Raw genomic sequence first — 24,745 nt, 5'->3', positions numbered from 1 at the left:
CTTGCCTCTTCCTTGTTTCTGGTGGTTGCTGGCAATCCTTGGCTTTCCTTGACTTGTGGCAGCGTAACTCCAATCTCTGCCTCCATCTTCACATGGCTTTTTTCCCTGTATATATATGTGTGTCTAAATTTCCATTTCTTATAAGAACACCCAAATCCATTGTAACCTCATCTTAACTTGATTACATCTGGAAGGAACCTATATCCAAATAAGGTACATTCACAGGTTCCAAGTGGACATGAGTTTTTGGAGGCAACCTATTGCTTTATCATTTTTGCTCTCCTTCTTTACGTATGTATGTATGTATATAAAATTTTTCGTCTAAATAATTTGAGAGTAAGTTATATGCATCATGATCCTTTATGTCTAAATATTTTCATGTGTATTTCTTAAGAATAATGAGATTCTTTTGTGGTACTGCACGTAAGTCACCAACTTCAGGAAATTTGTTGATGGACGATTTTAATCTAATTCATTCCTTTTTCTAGTTTTGTCAGTTGTTCCAATAGGTTCCTTTATAATAATTTTTCTTCCAGTATAGTATCCAATCTAGTATCACTTATTGCATGTAGTTATCATATTTCTTTGGATTTCTTTAATCTGGACTTTTTATTCAGCCTTTGTCTTTTGTGACATTGACATTTAGAATAACACAGTGCCCCTGCCTTTTGTTAAAAAACATTTTTGTTTTTTAACAGATTTTATTTTTAGAGCAGTTTTAGGTTTACAGAAAAATTGAGCAGAAAGTATAGAGAGCTTTTATATGCCCCTCCCCTCTTAAAATACTCCTAATATTATCATCTTTCACTTGTGTGGTACATTTGTTACAAATGATGAATAAATATTGAAATATTATTAACTAAAGTACATAATCTGCATTAGAGTTCCCTCTTTGCATTGTACAATTCTGTGCATTTTCACAAATGTGTAATGTCATGTATCTGCCATATCATATAGAATAGTTTCACTGCTCTGAAAATCCCCTGTGCCCCATCTATTCATCCCTTTCTCTTTCCTTCCCACAAACCACTGGCGACCGCTCATCTTTTACTGTCTCTATAGTTTTACCTGTTGCAGACTGTCATATAGTTGGAATAGCAAATATGCATTTAAGGCTCCTCCGTGACTTTTTGTAGCTTGATAGGTTATTTCTTTTTGTTGCTGAATAATACTTCATTGTATGTCTGTACCAAAGTATGTTTATTCCATATTGTCTATGGAAGAACATCTTAGTTGCTTCCAGGTTTTGGCTGTTAAGAATCAAGCTGCAGTAAACTTTTGTGTGCATGTTTTTGTGTGGACATAAGTTTTCAACACATTTGGGTAAACAGCAAGGAGCATGATAGCTGGATCATGAGGTAAGACACTGTGTGGCTTTGTAAGAAAACGCTAAACTGTCTTCCGAAGTAGCTGTACCATTTTGCTCTCCCACCAGAAATAACTGAGAGTTCTGTTGCTGCACATCCTCCCCAGCGTTTGGTGTGGTCAGTGTTTTGTATTGTAGCCATTCTAGTAGGTGTGTAGTGGTATCTCATACATACAATGTTGTGCAGCTTTTCATATGCTTATTTGTGTTTGCCATCTGTATATCTTCTTTGATGAGATCTTTTACTCACGTTTTAATTGGGTTGTACACTTGACTGAATGTTTGTATTCCTCCAAGATTCATATGTTAGAGCCATAATCCCCAGTGTGATGATATTTGGAGGTAGGGGCCTTTGGGAAGTCATTAGGTCATGAGGATGAGGCCCTCATGCATGGGATTAAGTGCCTTCGTACTTGAAGAGACACAAGAGACATGATCTCTCCCTCATGTGAGGATACAGCAAGAAGGCAGACATCTGCAAATCAGGAAGAGAGCGATCACCAGGAACCAAATTGGCCAACCCCTTAATCTTGGATTCCCTAGCCTTCAGAACTGTGGGGAGTCAATGTTTGTTGTTTAAACCACCCAGTCCATGGTATCTGTTACGGCAGCCCAAATGGACTAAGACAGGTTGTTTTCTTGTTTGAGTTTTAAGAATTCTTTGTATATTTTGGATACCAAGTCTTTATCCGATATGTATTTTGCAAACATTTTTTCCCAGTGTGTGGCTTGTTTTTTCAATCTCGAACAATGTCTTTCTCAAAGAAGTTTTTGATTTTAATGAAGTCCCTCCTATCGGCTTTTTTCTTTCATGGTTCATTCTTCTGGTGTTGTACCTAAAAACTCACTGTCAGTGACCAAATGGGACTCGTTCTGGGAATAGAAGTATGGCTTGATATTAGGAAAAATCATCAGCATAATTCTCTATGTTAATAGGTCTAAGAAGAAACAATCAGATGATTATGTACCAGACACAAAAAGCACATACTGCATGATTCCATTTATATAAAATTCCAAAAAATGCAAACTAATCTATGGTGACAGAAAGCAGATCACTGGTTACCTGGAGCCCAGGGGTGGAGAGAGAGATTGATTGATTGCACAGGGAGTACAAGGAAACTTTTGGGGGGTGATGGAAATGTTCTGTATCTTGATTGTGGACATGGTTTCTCAGGTGTACATATCTGTGAAAATTCATAGAATTGTATACTTTAAATGGGTGCAGTTTCTTGTATGTAGATTATACCTCAATAAAGTTGAAAAATATTTTAAAAGAAAACTCACTGTCAAATTCAAGGTCACCTAGATTTTCTGTTATGTTCTAGAAGTTTTAGAGTTTTGCCTTTTCCGTTTAGGTCTATGATCCATTTTGAGTTAATTTTTGGGAATGGTGTAACATCTATGTCCAGATTCTTTTTTTGATATTTCTTTTTATTCTGGTAAAGTATGTATATAACATAAAATTTGTCATTTTAACCATCTTAAGGGTACAATTCAATGGTATTAATTACAATCACAGTGTTTTTGCAGATATCACCACTATCTATTTCTAAAACTTTTTCATCATTCTGGAAACTCTGTACCTCTGAAACAATTTCTTCCTGTTCCCACCTCCCACCAGTCTCTGATAACCTCTAGTCTACTTTCTGTCACTACAAATTTGCCTATTCTAGATATTTCTTGTAAGTGGAATCATGCAATATTTGTCCTTTTATGTCTAGTTTATATCATTTAGCATAATGTTTTCAAGGATTACCCATGTTGTAGCATGTATCAGAACTTCATTGCTTTTTATGACTGAATAATATTCCATTGTATGAATTTACCACATTTTGTATATCCATTTATCTGCTGATGGACACTTGAGTTACTTCCACCTTTTGGCCATTGTGAATAACACTGAAAATTGGTGTAGAAGTATATTTGAGTTCCTGCATTCATTTTTTGAGTAAGTACCTAAGAGAGCTATTGCTGGATCATATGGCAATTCTGTGTTTAACTTTTTGAGAAACTGCCATACTGTTCCACAGTGTATTCTTAATTATGACACCAAGAGCATGAACAAAAAAAGAATAGAGAATTTGGACTTCATCATAATTAAAAGGTTTTGTGCTTCAAAGAACATTGACAACGATGTGGAAGAATAAGAACCCTTGTGCATTGTTGCTGGGAATGTAAGACAGTGCAATGGCTGTGAACAGTGGAAAACAGTATGGAGGTTCCTTAAAAAACTAAAAATAGAACTACCTTATGACCCAGCAATCCCACTACTGGGCATATACCCTGAGAAAACCATAATTCAAAAAGAGACATGTACCACAATGTTCATTGCAGCACTATTTACAGTAGCCAGGACATGGAAGCAACCTAAGTGTCCATCGACAGATGAATGGATAAAGAAGATGTGGCACATATATACAATGGAATATTACTCAGCCATAAAAAGGAACGAAACTGAGTTATTTGTAGTGAGGTGGATGGGCCTAGAGTCTGTCATACAGAGTGAAGTAAGTCAGAAAGAGAAAACAAATACCCTATGCTAACACATATATATGGAATCTAAAAAAAACCCCCAAAACATGGTACTGACGAACCTAGTTGCAGGGCAGGAATAAAGAGATAGACATAGAAAATGGACCTGACATGGGCTGGGAGGGGAAGGCTGGGGCAAAGTGAGAGTAGCATCGACAATATATACACTACCGAATGTAAAATAGTTGGCTGGTGGGAAGCAGCAGCATAGCACAGGGAGACCAGCTCAGTGCTGTGTGACCACCTAGAGGGGTGGGATAGGGAGGGTGGGAAGGAGGCTGAAGAGCGAGGTGATATAGGGACATGTGTATGCATATGGCTGATTTGCTTTGTTGTGCAACAGAAACTAACACAGTATTGTGAAGCAGTTATACTCCAATAAAGATCTGTTAAAAAAAAAAGACATTGCCATAAAATAGATAATAAGAACCTGCTGTATATAAAATAAAAGAAAATAAAAAAAAGAATACATTGCCAATTCCAAGCTCATGAAGATTTACCCCTATGTTTTCTTTTAAGAGTTTTATGGTTTTAGCCCATACTAGGTCTTTGATCAGTTTTGAGTTAATTTTAATATATAGTGTGAGGTAGGGCTTCAACTTTATTCTTTTGCATGTGGAAATGCAATTGTCCAAGCCCCATTTGTTGAAATGACTATTCTTTCTTCATTGAATGGTCTTTTACCCTTGTCAAAAATATTGGCCATAGATGAATGGGTTTATTTCTAGACTCTCAAATCTGTTCCATTGATCTCTATGTCTGTCCTTATGCCAGTACCATGCTGTTTTGATTACTCTGGATTTGCACTACATTTTGAAATTGGCAAGTATGAGTTTTCCAACCTTGTTCTTTATTTTCCAAGATTGTTTTGGCTATTTAGGATCCCTTGCGAATTCCATCTGAATTTGAGGTTTGAGCTTTCCATTTCTGCAAAAAAGGCTGTAGGAATTTTGACAGGGATTGTGTTGAACTTGTAGATTGCTTAGGGTAGGATTGAAACTTTAACAATATTACATCTTCCAATCCATGAAAATGGGATGTCTTTCTATTTATTTAGGTCTTCTTTAGTGGCTTCCGTCAGTGTCTTACAGTTTTCAGTATATAAGTCTTATCACCTCCTTTGTTAATAGATTTTTTTCCTACGTATTTTATTCTTTTAGATGCTATTGCAAATGGAATTAATTTCTTAATTTTCTTTTTGGATTGTATATTGCTGGTGTATAGAAACCCAACTGATATGTTGATTTTGTAACCTGCAACTTAGCTGAATTTATTAGCTCTAGTAGGTTTCTTGTGGATTCATTGAGATTTTCCATACATAGGATTATGTCGTCTGCGAATATACATAGTTTTACTTTTTCCTTTACAATTTTGGATTCCTTTTATTTCCTTTCATTGTGAATTTCTCTGGGTAGAACCTCCAGTACAGTGTTGAATAGCAGTGGTGAAATCATGCGCCCTTATCTTGTTCCAGATCTTAGGAGGAAAGCTTTCAGTTTTTCACCATTGAGTATGATGTTAGTTGTATAATTTTCAAAAATGCCATTTATCCAATGAAAAAATGGGCAGAAGACCTAAATAGACATTTCTCCAAAGAAGATATAACAGATGACCAACAGGCACATGAAAAGATACTCAACATCGCTGATTATTAGAGAAATGCAAATCAAAACCACAATGAGTTATCACCTCACACCAGTCAGAATGGCCATCATCAAAAAGTCTACAAATAATAAATGCTGGCAGGGGAGAAAAAGGAACCCTCCTACACTGTTGGTGGGAAGGTAAATTGGTACAACCACTATGGAAAACAGTATGGAGATTCCTTAAAAAACTAAAAATAGAGCTACCATATGATCCAGCAATCCCACTCCTGGGCATATATCTAGAAAAGACGAAGACTCTAATTCAAAAATGTACATGTACCTCAGTGTTCATAGCAGCACTATTTACAATAACCAAGATATGGAAGTAACTTAAGTGTCCTTCAGCAGATGAATGGATAAAGAAGATGTGGTGTATGTATACAATGGAATATTACTGAGCCATGAAAAAACAATGAACTATTGCCATTTGCAGCAACATGGATGGACCTAGAGAATATCATACTAAGTGAAGTAAGGCAGAGAAAGACAAATATCATATGATATCACTTATATGTGGAATCTAAAAAATAATACAAATGAATCTATATACAAAACAGAGTCACAGACATAAAAAGCATACTTCTGGTTACCAAAGGGAGAGGAGGGAGGGAATTAGGAGTATGGGATTATCGGATACAAACTACTGTACATAAAATAGATAAGCAACAAGGATTTACTGTATAACATAGGGAACTATATTCAGTATGAGAAAAATGAAAAAATGCCATTTATCACAATGATAAAGTTCTCTCTTATTTTTTTAAAGGTGAATTTTTAAAATTTTATTTTTTTTGGCTGTGTTGGGTCTTTGTTGCTGCGTGCAGGCTTTCTCTAGTTGTGGCGAGTGGGGGCTACTCTTCTTTGCGGTGCACGGACTTCTCATTGCCGTGGCTTCTCTTGTTGCAGAGCATGGGCTCTAGGTGCACGGGCTTCAGTAGTTGTGGCATGCGGGCTTCCATAGTTGTGGCACACGGGTTCAGTAGTTGTGGCTCATGGGCTCTAGAGCTCAGGCTCAGTAGTTGTGGTGCACGGGCTTAGTTGTTCCACAGCATGTGGGATCTTACTGGACCAGGGATCGAACCTGTGTCCCCTGCATTGGCAGGTGGATTCTTTTTTTTTTTTTTTTTTTTTTTTCGCGGTACACAGGCCTCTCACTGTTGTGGCCTCTTCTTCCATTGCGGAGCACAGGCTCCGGACGCGCAGGCTCAGCGGCCATGGCTCACGGGCCCAGCCGCTCTGCAGCATGTGGGATCTTCCCAGACCAGGGCACAAACCTGTGTCCCCTGCATTGGCAGGCGGACTCTCAACCACTGCGCCACCAGGGAAGCCCTAAAGTTCTCTTTTATCTAGATGAATTTTTTTGGTATGCCTCGTTGTTCTGGCACCATTTTTAAAAAGATTATCCTTTCTTGCTCTGTTGTCAAAGAGCAGTTGACTGTATTTATGTGGCTCTATTTCTGGGCTTTTTATTCTGCCCCATTTATCTGTATGTTTTTCACCAGTTCCATATTGTGACTGTGGTAGCCTTATAGTTAAGTATTCAAGTGAGGAGGGTTAGGGTCTACTCAGGAACTCCCCCGGTGTCTGCATGTAAGACTGCAGCCTCTCTGGAGCTGTAGTAAATTGTGATACTGGAGCTTCTATCTAGTGTGTGTCTGTGGTACTGCAGACCCTAGTGCATAGTTTATCATCTTTATTCTCAGAGACCCCCAGTCTGGCACCCCATTCTTGTCAGTACTTGGATACATCAAGATAGAAACTGCTCCCTTGGGCAGCCCTTCTAAAATTCTGACATTAGGCATACATTCTATACCTTTCCCTTACCAGGTAGAACACAGGAGTTGGGGGTTACCTCCCAGGGGAGAGAAGTTCTGGTGTAAGAGAGTGGACAGTGTAATGAATTTTCTTAGCGGGCTTTGATGTTGTTGGCTTCACCCTTGCCTTTGTTGCAGGAACCTTTTAACTGTTTTCTGGATTTCTCGGAGAGGCATTTGGTCTGTTTGTTAATGTTAAGTCTCCATGGTGGCAGGCAGACCCAGGGCAGGCTTCCTGTTCTGCCATCTTGCTGACATCACTCCTCTCCTTCACTTTTGAAGGATAATTTTGCAGGGTACAGGATTCTAGGTTGGTGGGGGGGTTTTCCCCTCAATACATTAAATATTTTACTTCACTCTCTTCTTGCTTGTCTGGTTTCTGAGGAGAGTCAGGTGTAATTCTTATCTTTGTTCCTGTAAAGGTAAGGTGTTTTTTTCCCTCTGGCTTCTTTCAAGATAATTTTTTTTTAATCTTTGATCCTCTACAGTTTAAATATGATATGCTTAGGTTTCATATTTTTGGACATTTCCCTGCTTGGTGCTCTCTCATCTTCCTGGATTTGTGGGTTTTTGTCCTACATTAACGGGGAAATTCTCAGTCATTTCTTCAAATATTGCTTCTGTTCCCTCTCTCTTTCTTCTCCTTCTGGTATTCCCATTACACACATGCTACACCTTTCTTTTTTAGTTGTTCTGCAGTTCTTGGGTATATTGGGTTTTGTTTTGTTCCACTCTTTTGCTTTTCAGTTTTGGAGGTTTCTATTGACATATCTTCAAGCTCAGCGATTCTTTACTCACCTGTGTCCAGTCTACTAATGCGCCCATCAAAGGCAAGTTTCATTTCTGTTTATGTTTTTGATCTGTAGCATTTCTTTTTAATTCTTTCATAGATTTTCCATCTCTCTGTTTACTTTACCTCGATCTGTTCTTGCATATTGTCTGCTTTATTCATTCGAGTCCTGATCGTATTAATCAGAGTTGTTTTGAATTTATGATCTGATAATCCTGACCTCCCTGCCGAATCTGAGGTTGGTTCTGATGCTTGCTCTTTCTCTTTAAACTGTGTTTTTTGCCTTTTAGTATCCCTTGTAATTTTTTGTTGGAAAAGTGGGACATGATATTCTGAGTGAAAGGAATTCCATTAAGTAGGCCATTGGTGGTGTGGTGGTGAGATGTGGGGGACAGGAAGCATTCTATAATCCTGTGAGTAGGTCTCAATCTTTTTGTGAGCCTGTCGGCTTTGGGCTGTGAACTTCACAAGTGCCTTTCGGTTTTTTCCCAGCCTTTAGTGTGACCTGATGGCTGGAGAGGTTGGAGTTGGGTTTTTCCCTTCCTCCATGTTGGTTAGACTCTGATAAAAACCCTAATAGGTTGTGATAGTTTATCCTTGAGGGCAGGCTTACTAAGAACAGAATGCCCTGGCATAGTTTAAAGTGGCTGCTTTTCTCCTCCCCTTCCAGAAGCCCAAGGGGATTTTTCTCCACCATTCACTGTGAGAACCTGGTAGAGCACCACAAGATAAAACTCACAAAAAATGTTCAGGCTCCGCTGGAGTTTTAAACTCTCAGACTTGTACACACTGAGCCTCTAGCAGTTCATCAATTACAGTTCAGTTTTTCCTACCCTGGTACTGGTTCCTGTGAAGTTTCTGCTCAGGGGTTTCTGCTCTGATAAGTTGTGATTCTCTGTATCTACCTGTCTGCATCTCCAGTGTAGGGGGCAGTAGTTTGCCCTGTGAGTTCATTTCTCTGATGGATCTAAGAAGAATTATTGATGTTTCAGTTTGCTCAGTTTTTTACTTGTTATGGCAGAATCATGACTTCTGCTTCTCACATGCGAGACCAGAAAACTTCCCCTAGAGTTTTAAGCTCTCAAACTCATCTACACTGAGCCTCCAGCAATTTATCAGTTACAGTTTACGATTTTCTACCTGGTGCTGTTTTCCAGTCTTTTGCTCCTGGGCTTCTGCTCTAGTAGGGTGTGATTCTCTATATCTGCTAATCTGTCTGTCCAATTCGGGAGGAGGCAGTTTTCTCTGTGACCTTAGTCCTTCAATAGATCTAAAAAGAGCTGTTGATTTTCAGGTTTTTTTTTTAGCGTTTTCCTTGTTGTGAGCTTTTTCCGAGATCCTTAGGTGCCACACCAGAAACTGGAAGTCTCCCCTTTGCCCTTCTAGTTCTACTACTACTTCTGCTTCATACCACCTTGGTTGTAGGTGTGTTTCTAGATCATTTATTTACCTAGGAGTGAAACAGCTGAGTCATAGAGTATGTATATCATCAAATTTACTGCATAGTGCCAAGTTAATCTCCAAAGTGTTTATACCAATTTGCCATCCTACAAGAGGTAAATGAGAATTCCTGTTACTTTACACATTTCCAGGTCAGTCCAGTATTCTTAGAAATGTTTAGGCCTGATGAGATCTACCTGTCTTTCATGAGGCTTTCATTTAGTTTAGTGCCAACAAAATTATTTGTTAATATTATTTTTGATATATAAAGCTGCTTTTAAGAAATACTTTTAAGTATTAAAGTATTAATACTTTTAAGTATTTTAAGAAATACTGCCCTTAAGTAACTTATACCTTAACTTGTATGGTAAATTCCAGATTTAAATATCTATTCATGCATTCAGTAAATATGTACTGGGCACTTGCTGTGCTCTGGACACACTGTTCTACCTAAACATTGGGGATGCAGTAGTGAGCATAAGTCAAAAAGGAACTGTCATTCCAAGTTTTAACAAAAGATCTCACACTGGTTTCTTTAACTATTGAATTAATAGTTTAGAAAACATTTTGACTTAATGCATCTTTTTGTGAATTCCTAATACATAAATGAGTTGGGTCTCACATTTTTAAATTATTTGTTATTAGTCTACATCTTGAAGATATTTTTCTTTGCATAGGTTGTATTATTTTTTAACTTTTAAGAAACATTCATACCTAGCATGGCACTTACTTAGTAGGAATTCAGATATTTGCTACTTGCTCCAAATTATAATTAAGTCACAAACCATTTAAATTCAGTTATCCTAGTCCTAAAAATATTAAACTTTTCCAGCAGCTGGTAGAGTTCCAAACCTTTGCTAATATGCCCTCTTTTGTATCCACTGACAGTAGTTTTCAATTTGCACAAAAGACTTGACAGTGTAGAACTTTGTTCTCAGCATACCTATGATCATTTCATTGTAAGGCAAATTATGAGAAATTTAGAACCAATCACTGGATGAATTTTTTAGAAGTGGCAGACTAAACACATTTTGATCGTTGTTATTGTCTGGGAAAAAGTCCAACTATTTTGTCATAATTATGAAAAGGATAAAATCAAATGGTTTCCACATGAACATAGCATTGGAGACCATTTAAATTTTTTTAAAAAGTTAATCCTTTGCCAAAAGCCTTAACCTTGAATTTTTTTTCTTAGTCCAGATGCTTGGCACTACACAGTTTGAAAGTATGAAAAGCCTGTCAAGTTCATCACTGTCAAAGGATAATGATAGTGTTGAACACTGATGTTCTCTATGCCTTTCAAGTGTAAAGACTGAAATAATCCAGTTTATCCAAAAGATATCCCACCCACTTTTTCTTACTTGTCGGAAGTTATCTCACCAAGAACTCTCAATCCAGGCTGCAACATACGATTGTACAGGTTGTACATTGCACAACTCTGGGAGGTTTTCATTCATTCTTCATTATCAGAGATTTTTATATTTGTGATAACAATTATTTGAGGGGCAAAGAGCAATAAAGTACCTTGAGGAAGTGTTGCTTTTTTCCTGATTTGCTTCAGGGTGTCATTGAGGCCAGTAGAATTTTTGGTGTGAACATAGAATGATTGATGTAGTGCTGTAGCCATCTTAACAATCTGCTATGCAATCACCCAAATCCCAAATGCAGACACATTTACAGGACGAATGATCCATTTCTTTACAAATAAGGTGTACAAAGAGGGCAGGGCAGTTTTAGATTAAAAGAGACTTACAAGTCATCGGCCAGATGCAATGTTTGGACCCTGTTTGGATCCTAGTTTGAATAAATTATCTGCAAAAGGACAGTTTTAAGACAACTGAGGACATTTGAATATGCCTTGGGTATTGGATGATATTAAGAAATTACTGTTCATTTTGTTAGGTGTGTAATAGTATTGTGATTACAAATTCTAAAAATCCTTATCTTTTAGACATACATACTAAAGTATGTGTTGGTAACATGATATGTCTCAGAATTTGCTTTAAATGTTGACACTTCAGGGAAAAAAGCAGAGGAAGTTATCAGAGCTAACAAAAATAGTAGAATATTGAAAACTGTTGAAACTCAGTGATGAGGTGGTATAATGGTATATATCATTATACTTTTGTGTATGTTTGAAACTTTTCTAATTTAAAAAAAGTAAAAGAAAGAAAGAAACTACCTACTCTCACTGGATCTTATGTCCAAAGGGAAATCCAGTAGAAGTCAGTGAGGAATGTTAATTATTTTACCTCTTCTCCCGGTAGAAATCATTCCATTTTAGGAATTATAGACAGCTCTAAAACTCCACTAGAATCACAAGTCATTTCCTTTCCTATAGCTGGTTCCTAGGCTTCCTTCTACCCCAGGTAAACTTTAGCAATTCGTATCAAAGCTATACTAGTTGGAGGGGTGGGTTTATGTAAGTGATGTAAGTAGTTCTTACGAACCCCACAGCAGTGAGGAAGTTAACTTTTAGAGGATCAGCAAAATGATACAGTGGAAAGAATACAGGATATGGAACCAAAAGACTTGGTTCTATTAGTGATTAAATGTGTGACTTGAGCACTTAACCTACCTCTCTGATAATACCTGCTGAAAGTACCTCACTAAGATATGAGAAGAAAGTAATGCAAAATCATGTCTTTTCAAATACAAATTATTATGGACCCAAACTAAGCAAGTGTAGTCGCATGCTAGCCATAAAATCTACGCAGTTTCACCGGCCAGCTTAGATGTTCAGGATGCCTTAACTTCTGAAGAAAAAGAAATCTGAAGTTGTTATATAAGTGTCTCCTTTGTGTCCTACTGGATTATTTCTTACAGTTACTCTGAATTATACTTTTTCTAACTGTAAAATTACATTTTTTTAATACTCCGTGTTATGGGAAATGTTTTCACATGTATTGCCTCATTTGGCTTCTTTATCCATGACCTATTGTATGACTTTTTATTTAAAGATGTTTTCTCCCAAATGGTATTATATTAACAAATTTTCATAGGCTGATCATCCTCTAAGACGTATTTTACTAATTTAGAAATGTTTATTAAACGGTTTCATGGTGGCTACGCTCTGAAAGAAGCAATAAAGAATTATTTTATAAAGTTAGGTTACAGTCTCTGCCCTCAAAAAAAAAAGGTGTGTTGTGGTTCAGATAGTCTCAGCTTTTTTCTGCTTTCTGCCTCCCTGGAACTGACACGTGCAACTCACTGCCCTCAGTAACCCCTCTTCTTCTGCGCCGTGTTTCCAACCCTGGATGCCTGTGGGTAGGGTAGGCACTCAGGAGCGCAGCTACAGTCAGTCACCAGTCTTTTCAGTCCTCTTCTTCCGTGAAGTAGGAATCTCCTTTGCTGCCATTTACCCTTTGGATCACTGCTTGCTTAAAATGATAGCACACGTTTGAGAGCTTTCTGTGTGTCAGGCACAGATCTATGGGTTTTATCTCAGGTTATTATCTCCTTAGCCCTTGCCTTTTCCTAGTGAGCTATTTCCTGGCGGCTTGCATACTTTATATCCCGCCTAGACCTTTCTCCTAAGCTCCAGTTCCACATATCCAGTTAACTAATAGACATCTCTGCCTGGATACACAGTCTTCAAATTCAGTATGTCCAGAACTGCTTTTCCTTTTCGCATTTCGTCAGCATGTATTTGACCAGCCATTGTGCTTGGCGTTAGAGATAGCAGCTTACTGTCCATAATTATATACAGTAAGAGAACTTCTGTGGTTTGTTCTGAGCCTCATTTATATGTAAGAATAAAGTCAGACTTACACTTTAGCACGGCCTAGGGACCTCATGGTCTGACCCCTGCTTCCACCCCCAGCCTCACCCTCTGTTTGCTTCCTTGCATCTTACATTCTAGCCTGAGGAACTGCCTCCTGTTCCCCCACCCACATACTTCTGTGTAGCTTTTTTGGAGTTTTAATTCCTTTCCCTGCTTTGTTAACTTTGAAGTCCCAGTTCTTCGTCTAAGCTCTGCCTTAGTATAGTTCATGGTATTTGCCAAGTAAATGTCAATATGTATCTGTTATTGTAATGGACATTTTAGAAAACTTACAAAGAAATGTGACCCTCATTCTCAAGGAATTTCCAATCCAGTGGAGATAGGGCAAATGTAATTTATATATATTTCCATAGAAGTATGACTTTCCATCACAAAACAGGTATCCCCCGCTTTTTGAAAGTTTGCTTAATGCCACTTTGCTTCTTTGAAAGACCTATGTTAGTATCTGTTTTTGCTAACTGAAAGAAATCCAAAGAGGATTTTCGCTTTTATAAAAAAAGGGTGAAAAGCAAAACTAGTGTTCAACCTGTTTTGCAACGAGCTGTTGTAGAGGGCAGCATGCACTCCGAGCATTGAGAATGGTACCCCCAGCGCCTTCCCCTGGAACTACACTCAACATCTCAGCATCAAGCCAGTGTGAACTGTCTCTGTGAGCATCTGTGCTTTATCTCAACTTATGTGCATCCGTTAGCAAAATGTGTCCTAAGGTAACTGCTTCTTTATGCCACTTTGGCTTATGAAAGTTTTCATAAAACTCTACTTTCAGATAGCAGGGGAAACCTGTACTGTATTTCTTGTGTTACAGTAAAGTGTGTGGTCCGGAAAGAGTACTCCATCTTTTTTTTTTTTTTTTTTTTTTTTTTTGCGGTACGCGGGCCTCTCACTGTTGTGGCCTCTCCCGTTGCGTAGCACAGGCTCCGGACGCGCAGGCTCAGCGGCCATGGCTCACGGGTCCAGCCGCTCCGCGGCATGTGGGATCTTCCCAGACCGGGGCACGAACCCGTGTCCCCTGCGTCGGCAGGCGGACTCTCAACCACTGCGCCACAGGGAAGCCCAGCACTCCTTCTTTGGAGAGACATTACATTCTGACACACTGTAGTCTAAATAAAGTGCACATATTGTTCAGACTATAATTAGTCTTTGGTAATAGTTACATTATTTCAGGATAAAATATAGTCACAAAACACTAACCATCTCTTTAACATTTAGAATTAACTTACCAATTCTTAGTTAAAAAAAAAAATCAGCAGCTTATATATAGTTAATTTGCTCCCAGTCCCTCTCCTACGCTTTTTACATGTTGTATCTTAATAATGTCAAGCAAAACACTTAAGTTTTTAAACTTCTATTAAATGAAAATAGCCATCCCATAAGATTACATGCATTATCTTTGATTCACCTCTTCTGTTGCCAGTGTCTAGTCTCCAAATGCAATGAGTTGTTCTTTCAAAATGATTATTGGATCTAATAATTTCTTTCCATTCTTGTGGTCACTTTATCATGCAAGCCAACCTCAGTTTATTACTTGAGTTTTGGGAGTGCTAAACATCAGGTCAGTTTAACAGTCTCTAGGCTCACCTCTACATCACAGGCCCGGGTCCCTTCAGCACCTGATGAAAAATTTCTAAGATGTGGTTTTCATACATCAGTTATTCCAAGATCAGAGTCTGCATCTTGGTATTCAAAGCTTTTCATCATTTGGCTCCACCAAACTCATCCACCCTTACTTTCCACTGCTCTGTGTTTCTAGCTTTGCGTAACTTTGATTTTGCCATGTTTATTTCCCCTTGCAAAAGTCTTTCAATCATTTACCTTCCCAATAGTGTCTTTTTTTTTTTTTTTTTTTTTTTGTGGTACGCGGGCCTATCTCTGCTGTGGCCTCTCCCGTTGCGGAGCACAGGCTCCGGACGCGCAGGCTCCTCGGCATGTGGGATCTTCCCGGACCGAGGCACGAACCCATGTCCCCTGCATTGGCAGGCGGACTCTCAACCACTGCACCACCAGGGAAGCCCCCCCAATAGTGTCTTTTCCTCCTTAGTTTTTCTAAATTCAGTTTAAGACTTGATCCTAGTTCTTCTCTAAGCACTCTTCTCCAGTATCTCCTGGTACAGTGAACTCCTCTTCTTTTCTTGGATATCTTCTGCTTATCAGTAGACACAGTATCGAATATTGCCACTGTGCAAACATTATACTCCTTATAGTACTTTGTTGTATATGGTCTTCTGGTGTCCTGAGAGTTGGCCAGAATATTCAACATTGAACTAGGAAGGCTGAGGCCAGACTGATTGAGGCCAATCAGTCAGGATCTATATAGAATTTATCTACATTATTAGCTTTTTGTACTTAGATCTGTCTGATTAGGTCCTCTGATTAGCAGTTGGAGGCAGAAGTCAGGATTTCCTGGGAATAACTTATGTAGTTATTCATACATTAATTACGTCAACAAATATTTACTGAGTACTTTTACTGTGTGCTAGGCACTGTTCTAGGTGGTAGGGAAACAGCAGTAAATAAAACGGAAAAAAAGACCTCGTGCCTTTGTGGAGCTTTGCGGGGCAGACAGACAAGGAAAGCAGTAACGTCACACAGCAATAAATGCAACGAGGAAAACAAATGATGAGTGACGGGGGAGGGGCGGGATGCTGTTTTAGATAAGACCAGGAAGAAGACCTCTCTGAGAAGGACACTGAACAGAGATCCAAATGAAGTGAGAGATTAAACAGTGGGGGGAAGGGGGAGGGGAGAACACTGCAGGCAGAGGAGGGAACCGCAAGTACAGAGGCTTGAAGGCAACAGTGCGTTTGATTTATTCAGGGAGCAGTAAAAAGAGCACGTAACTAGAATATATGTAGTGGTCTAGAGAGAGAGTTGTTAAGAGATGAGATCGGAGAGACACATGGGGAGCTAGATCGTGCCATGGTAAGTACTTGTGATTTTATCGTGTCTTGGTAAAACTTGGATGGGTTTTGTGCAGAAGAATGACATGCTAAGATTACTGTGGAAACGGATCCCTCACGCTGGTGAATGGAGAGCAGACTAGGGGTTGACAGTGAAGCAGGGAAGAGTCCATGTGGCAGGTTCCACGTGAGAGGTAGATGCTTGTTAACTCTCCATCAGGAAATGAACAAATGCTTTGCGGCATTTGTTATTCTGCTTGTATTTATTGGGAGCCTACTCTATACTGGGCACAGTGTTAAATACTAGGGACATAATGGTGAGTAAAGGACATAGTCGGTCTCCTCATACACTAAGAATCTATAACCAGAGTTCAGTCCAACCAGCGGTAGTTGATGTTCGTTCTTTGTTGAACTATTTCAAGGGAAAATGTTCTGAATTTACTCTTAAAAAGCAAATCAGAAAAGGGAATATCCTCAGTTCCTCTAAAGGAGTACTTTTTATAATGGCCACAAAGCAGTAAAATGAGGTTGCAAGTTGGGTAGAAGTTACTGTTACGGCTGTGGCTCCTGTGAGATCACGGTATTCCTGAGTTACTTGAAGATGAACTATTTTATTATTTCATGCCCGAGGTCTGCACTGTAGTCTTGAGATGGACTGAAGGGGATTGAGAGAGTTGATCCTTAGGTTGGTTGGTATCATGGCACTCTTGACCTTTATCATTTGCCTGTAGCTGTGATTTCTATAGAGAACTGTACCTTCAGTCTCCTAACTAACTTCTCACTGAAGAAGTCAGTGTAATTTATACTAAATGAATTAATCGGTATTAGATTGGATTGGAATGGACATTGCACCCAACTAAAAAAACCTGATAATCTTATAAGCATATAACACACCTATTATTTAGTATAAAAGCAAACCATGCACCTTGCATAAATGATCTCATTTAGTTCTCAGAGCAGCACAATTAGAAAAGTATTGTCATGACCATTTTATAGAAAAAGAAAGTGAGACTCAGAAATGTCAAGTAGGGACTTCCCTGGTGGTCCGTTGGTTAAGACTCTGCGCTTCCAATGCAGGGGGTGCGGGTTCGATCACTGGTTTGGGAACTGAGATCCCATGCATGGGGCATGACCAAAAAAAAAGTCAAGTAAATTACCTGAGGGTGCATAGCTAGGTAAGTAGCAGGGCTCTCGACTCCAAACATTGGGCTTGTAAATATTACCCAACCCTGTCTTTCCTCTTCAGTCACTACCATTTCAAAATGAAATCAGTTACCTCCTAGATTTAATCCTTACCATTCCCCTTCTCTAATCCTCCTCTCCCCACCGCCACCTGCACTTACCCTCTCCTTCTCAATTCACTATGTCAAAGAGAAAGAACATTTTTGAGAAAAAAATAATTTCCTAAAGGTTCAGGTCTACCAGCAGTAGAGTCTGACAGACATGGGCTGGAATTCTAGATCATCCATTTTATTGGCTGTGTGACCTAGTACAAGTTACTTAACCTCTCCATACATCCCTTCATGTGTAAATGTGACTAAAAACTTACTTCGTAAGGTGGGTGAGGAGATATAAATCAATATGTGAAATATGCTTATAACAGTGCCTGGCACATAGCAACAGCTCAGCATTGCTACAGCTCAACAAATGATAGCAATTATTATAAAAACAAAACAACCCCTTAAGTAACAATCATAAATAAAATATTAGTGCCATCAATATTTAGTCCATAAACATTTCTTTTATGATGAAAAAGTAGAAGATTGCCAGAATAATGAAGCAGCTTAAAAGTATGTAACTTTATATTACTCTTGAAATTTCTTCCCAGTAACCATAAATTTGAGCCAGTTGTATTTTTGTTTTAGAGTATTTTGGTTATCATGAGACTTGACATCTAAAGTAAAAAGAAAGAGGTATATTTGTTATGCATTTTAGTGTACTCTAATGGTTTTGACAAAGTATGCGTAGATGTTAGAAAGAAAAAAAAATCTCAATTAATTACTGCAGCTTTTCATAGTTGTAGACACAACTATGATTGAAAACATGAAGGGAAGTGTAGAATATTTCTGTGGGTACTCATCACTCCCAGTGAGTCATAGCACCAAACCGTGAAGTCCTAAAAGAATTCTTACAGGTTTAGAATATAGTGGAAAAGTTAATGTTTATGTTAGGGGAATCTGTAACATTTTGGAAATATTTACCAACAAACCAAAAAGAATTTGGCATTTGGAAGTCTTTCATAGGCATAGTCTGTAATCAGACCCACAGAAGTCAGCAACTTGAGGCCCTGGCACAAGTGAAATATCTGTAAAGGCTAGCTGGCACTCTTATTCATTTACCGTACTGTGGGAACGGGATCATCTTAAATCTTCCTGTCTTAGTGATCCTCATCTTTGCAACTTGTTCAGAAATGGTTGTGCTGATTAACACTTAAATGTTTTAAATACTGATTTAGCCATTTCTAGCACATATAAAATAGGAATAGCCTTTTAGTTATTTTCTTGCTTTTGAAGCCACCAACTTCGTTATAAATTTATTCATCACTCGTTATGGTCCTCAAAAATAGCTCTTCAGTTGAAATTGTGGTTTCCTGAGCTTCCTGTACCAGCTAACGCATTTCTCCAAGTCTATAACCCTAAGGACTGGTTACCACATACCATGTTTCATAGCAGATGAAAAATCCTTATGTTTTCACTTAATAGTCCCCCAACTGAGTATTTAAGGTAGTCTCTGTGGGAGCTGTCTCCCTACCCCATTAGTATGTGAAGGAGCCAGATCCCTGAGATGTAAATGATAAAAAAGTGGGGTTTTGTATTTGAAGTTTTAAGTTACCAGCTTTTTTCTTTTACAGCTTAATCATTGAGGTTTTCCAAGATAATATGTGTAGGAGAACGATTTTCATTTCAGAGATTGAAAAAAGGAATATAACATTTTATAGCAGATTACAGAAAAATGGGGCAATATTTAATTTTTATAATTTTTTATTTCTTAAATCTATCTATGAAGACATGCCTAATTTTTATTATTGCATTTAACTGCCTTTAACCTTAAAAGTAAATATTAGTTCCTTTGCTCAGGGTTTAAAAATAATCAGGGGGGCTTCCCTGGTGGCGCAGTGGTTGAGAGTCCACCTGCCGATGCAGGGGACACGGGTTCGTGCCCCGGTCCGGGAAGATCCCACATGCCGCGGAGCGGCTGCGCCCGTGAGCCATGGCCGCTGAGCCTGCGCGTCCGGAGCCTGTGCTCCGCAACGGGAGAGGCCACAACAGTGGTACCCGCGTACTGCAAAAAAAAAAAACTGAATTAAGCTTTACATCAATTTGTATACACTACTACTACATTATTTCAAAGTAGCTTATTTTTTTAATTGAGGTATATTTGATTTACAATATTATATAATTTTCAGGTGTACAATACAGTGACTCACCTTTTTAAAGGTTATACTCGATTTGTTACTATAAAATATTGGCTGTATTCCCTGTGCTGTACAATATATCCTTGTAGCTTATTTATTTTATACCTAGTAGTGTGTACCTCTTAATCCTCTACCCCTATCTTCCCCTCACTCCTTCCCTCTCCCCACTGGTAACCACTGGTTTGTTCTCTATATCCATGAGTCTGTTTCCTTTTTTGTTATATTTGTTTTAATTTTTTAGATTCTACATATAAGTGATATCACACAGTGTTTGCCTTTCTCTTAGTTCACTAAGTATAATATCCTCCAAGTCCATCCATGTTGTTGCAAATGGCAAATTTCCATTCTTTATGACTGAGTAGTATTCCATTGTATATATGTACTGCATCTTCTTAATCCATTCATCTCTTGATGAAGTTAGGTTGCTTCCATATCCTGGCTATTGTAAATAATGCTGCTATGAACACTGGGGTGCATATATCTTTTTGAGTTAATGTTTTTGTTTTCTTTGGATATATACCCAGGACTGGAACTGCTAGATCATTTGGTAGTTCTATTTTTAGTTTTTTGAGAAACCTCCGTACTGTTTTTCACAGTGGCTGCACCAACTTACATTCCCACCAACAGTGTAGGAGGGTTTTTTCCTCCACATCTTTGCCAACATTTGTTATTTGTGTTCTTTTTGATGATGGCCATTCTGACAGGTGTGAAGTGATAGCTAACTGTGGTTTTCATTTGCATTTCTCTGATGATTAGCGATGGTGAGCATCTTTTCATGTGCCTGTTGGTCATCTGTATGTCTTCTTTGGAAAAATGTCTATTCAGGTCTTCTGCCCATTTTTTAAAATCGTGTTTTTTTTTTGATGCTGAGTTATATGAGTTGTTTATGTATTTTGGATATCAACCCCTTATCACTCATAACACTTGCCCGTATTTTCTCCCATTCAGTAGTTGTCTTTTCGTTTTCTTCATTTTTGAAGTCTAGTTCCTTTCTTAAGTCATCTTTGGAAATAGTGATTTCTCTTTCTATACCTATTTTTATGTGCAATTTTTTGTCATAACATGGCTAAATGCAGGTGCACACCTGACTTTCATATTAGTTTGTTCAAGACTGAAAGAAAGCCAGTGTGGCTGAAGCATGAGTGAAGGGGAGGGGGTAAGAGTGGTGTGCGATGAGATGGGTGATCTGTATATCAGATCATATTCAGCTATATGAAGGCCGCGACAAGGAGCTCAGATTTTATTCTAAGTGAGATGGGGGACCATTTAAGTAGGACTGATGTGATGTGACTGAAGTTTTAAAAATATCACCCTGGCTGCTATGGAGAAAAACCATATGGGGCAGGAATAGAAGGGTAGGAACAGAGGAGGCTCTTAACAGTAATCCAGGCTACTGGACCAGCATAATTGAGGAAACAAGAGAAAAGGGGACAGATTGAGGATGTTTTACAGATAAAAGTTTACAGGACTTGGTGATGCTGAATGTAAACTCTAAGGGAAAGAAGCATCAAGGACATGCCCAGGCCTGATAGTCAGTTCATGCTACTGCAGTGGCTGCCTTAAGTCTTGAGTGCTTCCTATTCTGATGGGTTGGTGCCTTTGCTGTATCTGACGACCCAAGGTTTTGGGGAAAAACGAGGGAGGAGCAGGTTTACAGGGGAATATCAAAGTTCTGTCCACTTACATATTATAACATTCCTAGATTGATGAGACTTAAGTGTCTTGATGAAAATTTTCTGAAACAGTATTCAAATAACAATAATATGAATAACGTTCCAGATAGAAGCATTTCCATATTGTTGCACATAACAGACATGAATCTCACCCTTCCTGCAGCTTCTGAACATCTGTCCACTAGTGAATTAGCTAAGTCTTTGTCTGGCAGGCACATTTTCTTTACCACTGCACCACCAGGGAATGCGTTATGTTCATCCAGCCTATGTATCCAGACAGTGCTTTATTTCTGACAAGCCTCCAATGTGGTTGCCCTGAGTGTGGGATAGGCAATGACTTTAACTGTCTTTTGTTTATAAAGGTGATCAGCTCAACAATAAGGAATTAAAAAGGCAGTGATATTAATAACAAACACCAGGGCTTCCCTGGTGGTGCAGTGGTTGAGAGTCCGCCTGCCAATGCAGGGGACACCGGTTCGTGCCCCGGTCAGGGAAGATCCCACATGCCGCAGAGCGGCTGGGCCCGTGAGCCATGGCCGCTGAGCCTGCGCGTCCGGAGCCTGTGCTCCGCAACGGGAGAGGCCACAACAGTGAGAGGTCCGCGTACCGAAAAACAAAACAAAACAAAACAACACCATTTAGTGAATACCTCTGTGCTTGGCCCTTTATCTCATTTTATCCTCACAATTCTGCAAGGTAGATGGAAACTGTCTACCGATAAAACAATTGTATGTTACAGGCTAAGTAACTTGCCAAGCACCACAAAACTCATAAATGTTGGAAGAGATTTGAAGCTCAGTATATCTCATTCTAAACGTTTTTATTCACTAATATGTATTTTTTAATTTGAGTATGTTCTAATATGCTTCCATTTTTACTTAAACGACTCAGAGACCTTAAGATATCTAAATAGTGAAATTTTGTCATCTTTGGCATAAAATATTTCCACACTAGCATCTTAATAGTTATGTAAAACTAATGAATTATTAAAATCTTTTGCAGAGGTAATCAAGGTAAACAAATTTGACATCCATTTTTAATTTCTTATTGTAGGTAAAAGGTTAATTATTTAATTTAAAACTTCAGGTTCCTGAACTTGAACTTGAAGCAGCTCCCTGATCTGAGAGAAAACAAAGAGGTATCATTTAAAAGATAAATCAGAAGGCATTTAATATAAGTGACTGAGGAAGAACTTGAAAAGTTAAGAATACTTCTCTACATGTTTTAATTAGTTTTACTATTTTCTGTCATAGGAGATGAGTATGATGTATGTGCCATTTGTTTGGATGAATATGAAGATGGAGACAAGCTCAGAATCCTTCCGTGTTCCCATGGTATGAATAATTACATACTGCTTTGAATTTCTGTATAGAGTAATTTATACTTCGGTTCAGTATTAGAGAGACAGGAGATAGTTATTAGCACACCATAAGCCAGGCCCTGTACTAATCAGTGATCTCATTAAGGGATGGAGCAGTTTATAAAAATTTACAAGCTTTTCTTCTCTTGTTCCTATGATACATATAGATCAGAACATGAATAAACATTAAAAATAATGTTCTCAACTACAGTATACTACCTAAAAGATGTATATTTTGCTTCAACAGCTTATCATTGCAAGTGTGTAGATCCTTGGCTAACTAAAACCAAAAAAACCTGTCCAGTCTGCAAGCAAAAAGTTGTTCCTTCTCAAGGCGATTCAGACTCTGACACAGACAGTAGTCAAGAAGAAAATGAAGTGTCAGAACATACCCCTTTACTCAGACCTTTGGCTTCTGTCAGCACCCAGTCATTTGGGGCTTTGTCGGAATCCCGCTCACATCAGAACATGACAGAATCTTCAGACTATGAGGAAGAGGACAATGAAGATACCGACAGTAGTGATGCAGAAAATGAAATCAATGAACAGAGTGTTGTGGTCCAACTGCAGCCTGATGGTGAACAGGATTACAACATGGCAAACACTGTTTGACCTTCAGAGGGTATTGCGTTATTTCCCTTTAAAATGTTTATTTAGGCATATAGTGTTTTTGCTCCCTTCAGAGATTTCTGTAGCAATAACTTATTTTTTAGTATTCTACAGGTTAATCAAATTACTGAAACAGGTTTTTTTGATCTGGTATTTACCTGCAGGAGTGTACTTCGTTTCACTAATAACTAATATAGACTGGTGCTGTAAGTCAAGCATCAAATCAACTCTTCTTTTGGAATGAAATATAGCCAAAACATTAAAAAAAATTCCTCACTATAGCTTACAATTAAAACCTAGATCACAGTATGCAACTGTTTCATGTTTTTACACACAAGGTCAGTGCTGTGACCACCTAGCATGAGCTAAGCCAACCCCGATCTCCATAGAGTTACCTAAAGCTGTTGAGCTGGAATATGCTTGTTCTGGCGTTTCTGCCGTCATTAAGTGAGAGGCGACAAGGTAAGTTAGCATTTTTCTTCCTATCAATCAGCACCACGGAGACGCAAAGCTGTCTTTTTCCTTTCTATTGCCAAGTAGTCTTATCCTGATAGGAACAGTCTGTACTAGGGCAGATTGCAAAAGGTTTTTTTTTTTTTTTTTTAAGGTTTTTAATACTATAGTGTTATGTATGAACTTGACTTATTGGCTAATGCCTCTGGACTTTACTTACTGAATTTCAGTATCCTTAGAGATTTTGTGTTGTTGTGATCAAAGGAAAAAGAAAATGCTGTATAAAAATACCAGACTTCAGTAACTGTTAATACTCAGATCATATACCTCTTAATAAAGAGCATCTTATGCTAATTAGCCCTGCTAAACTATGTACAGAGGAAATTGTTCAAGTATTGGATTTGCAAATATTGCTTAATTTTAACAGAACTAATGATGTATTTAAACAATGTATTATGAAAAGCTAAATTATACATTATTGTAACTATGTAGAAAATATAGACTTATGTATAATCAAAATGTTAAGAATTTTTATATGGCCTTGTATGAAGGGAGTTTGAATGTTAATAAACACGTTTTCCACTTTAAGAACTGGCAAATATTTGTTCTGCTATAGTATTACCAAAATTAACCGTATTTATATGCACAACACTTTTGAACGGTATAATGATTAAGGTAATTTAGGTTAGATAAATGCACATCACCTTAGAATTTTCTACAAAGGAACTGCTCACAAGCAATTAGGTAATCCCCCCAAAAGTTAAAACTGCAGCCAAAATCATTCCAACAATAGCGTGTATTACGGTACCTTCTTGCAATGATACATCCCTTACAGTAAAAGGTAAACATCTAGATGTATTTGTATTGACATGGGAAACTGACTGATTGATTGATAGTGAACAAAAGCATATTCGAGAATAGTTAAGTATACTAGTTATATTAGCCTTTTGTTGTAAAAAGAAAAAT

General features: G+C 38.2%; 1 protein-coding gene across 4 annotated transcripts in view; it reads left to right on the top strand.

Moving 5' to 3' along the window:
* RNF13 (ring finger protein 13) overlaps nt 1-24,370 on the top strand; it is a 138,614-nt gene extending 114,244 nt beyond the window's left edge. For all 4 annotated transcript variants that reach the window (XM_033855324.2, XM_019934338.3, XM_019934339.3 and 1 more), the window contains 2 exons: nt 22,611-22,691; nt 22,965-24,370. In XM_033855324.2, coding sequence (XP_033711215.1) covers nt 22,611-22,691; nt 22,965-23,329 — 446 coding nt within the window. In that variant the 3' untranslated portion in view covers nt 23,330-24,370. The remainder of the gene's footprint in view (nt 1-22,610; nt 22,692-22,964) is intronic.
* The last annotated feature ends 375 nt before the right edge of the window (nt 24,371-24,745 follow it).

This window comes from Tursiops truncatus, chromosome 4 (genome assembly GCF_011762595.2).
Source record: "Tursiops truncatus isolate mTurTru1 chromosome 4, mTurTru1.mat.Y, whole genome shotgun sequence".
NCBI lineage: Eukaryota > Metazoa > Chordata > Mammalia > Artiodactyla > Delphinidae > Tursiops > Tursiops truncatus.
This window is presented reverse-complemented; position numbering and strand designations above follow the sequence as displayed.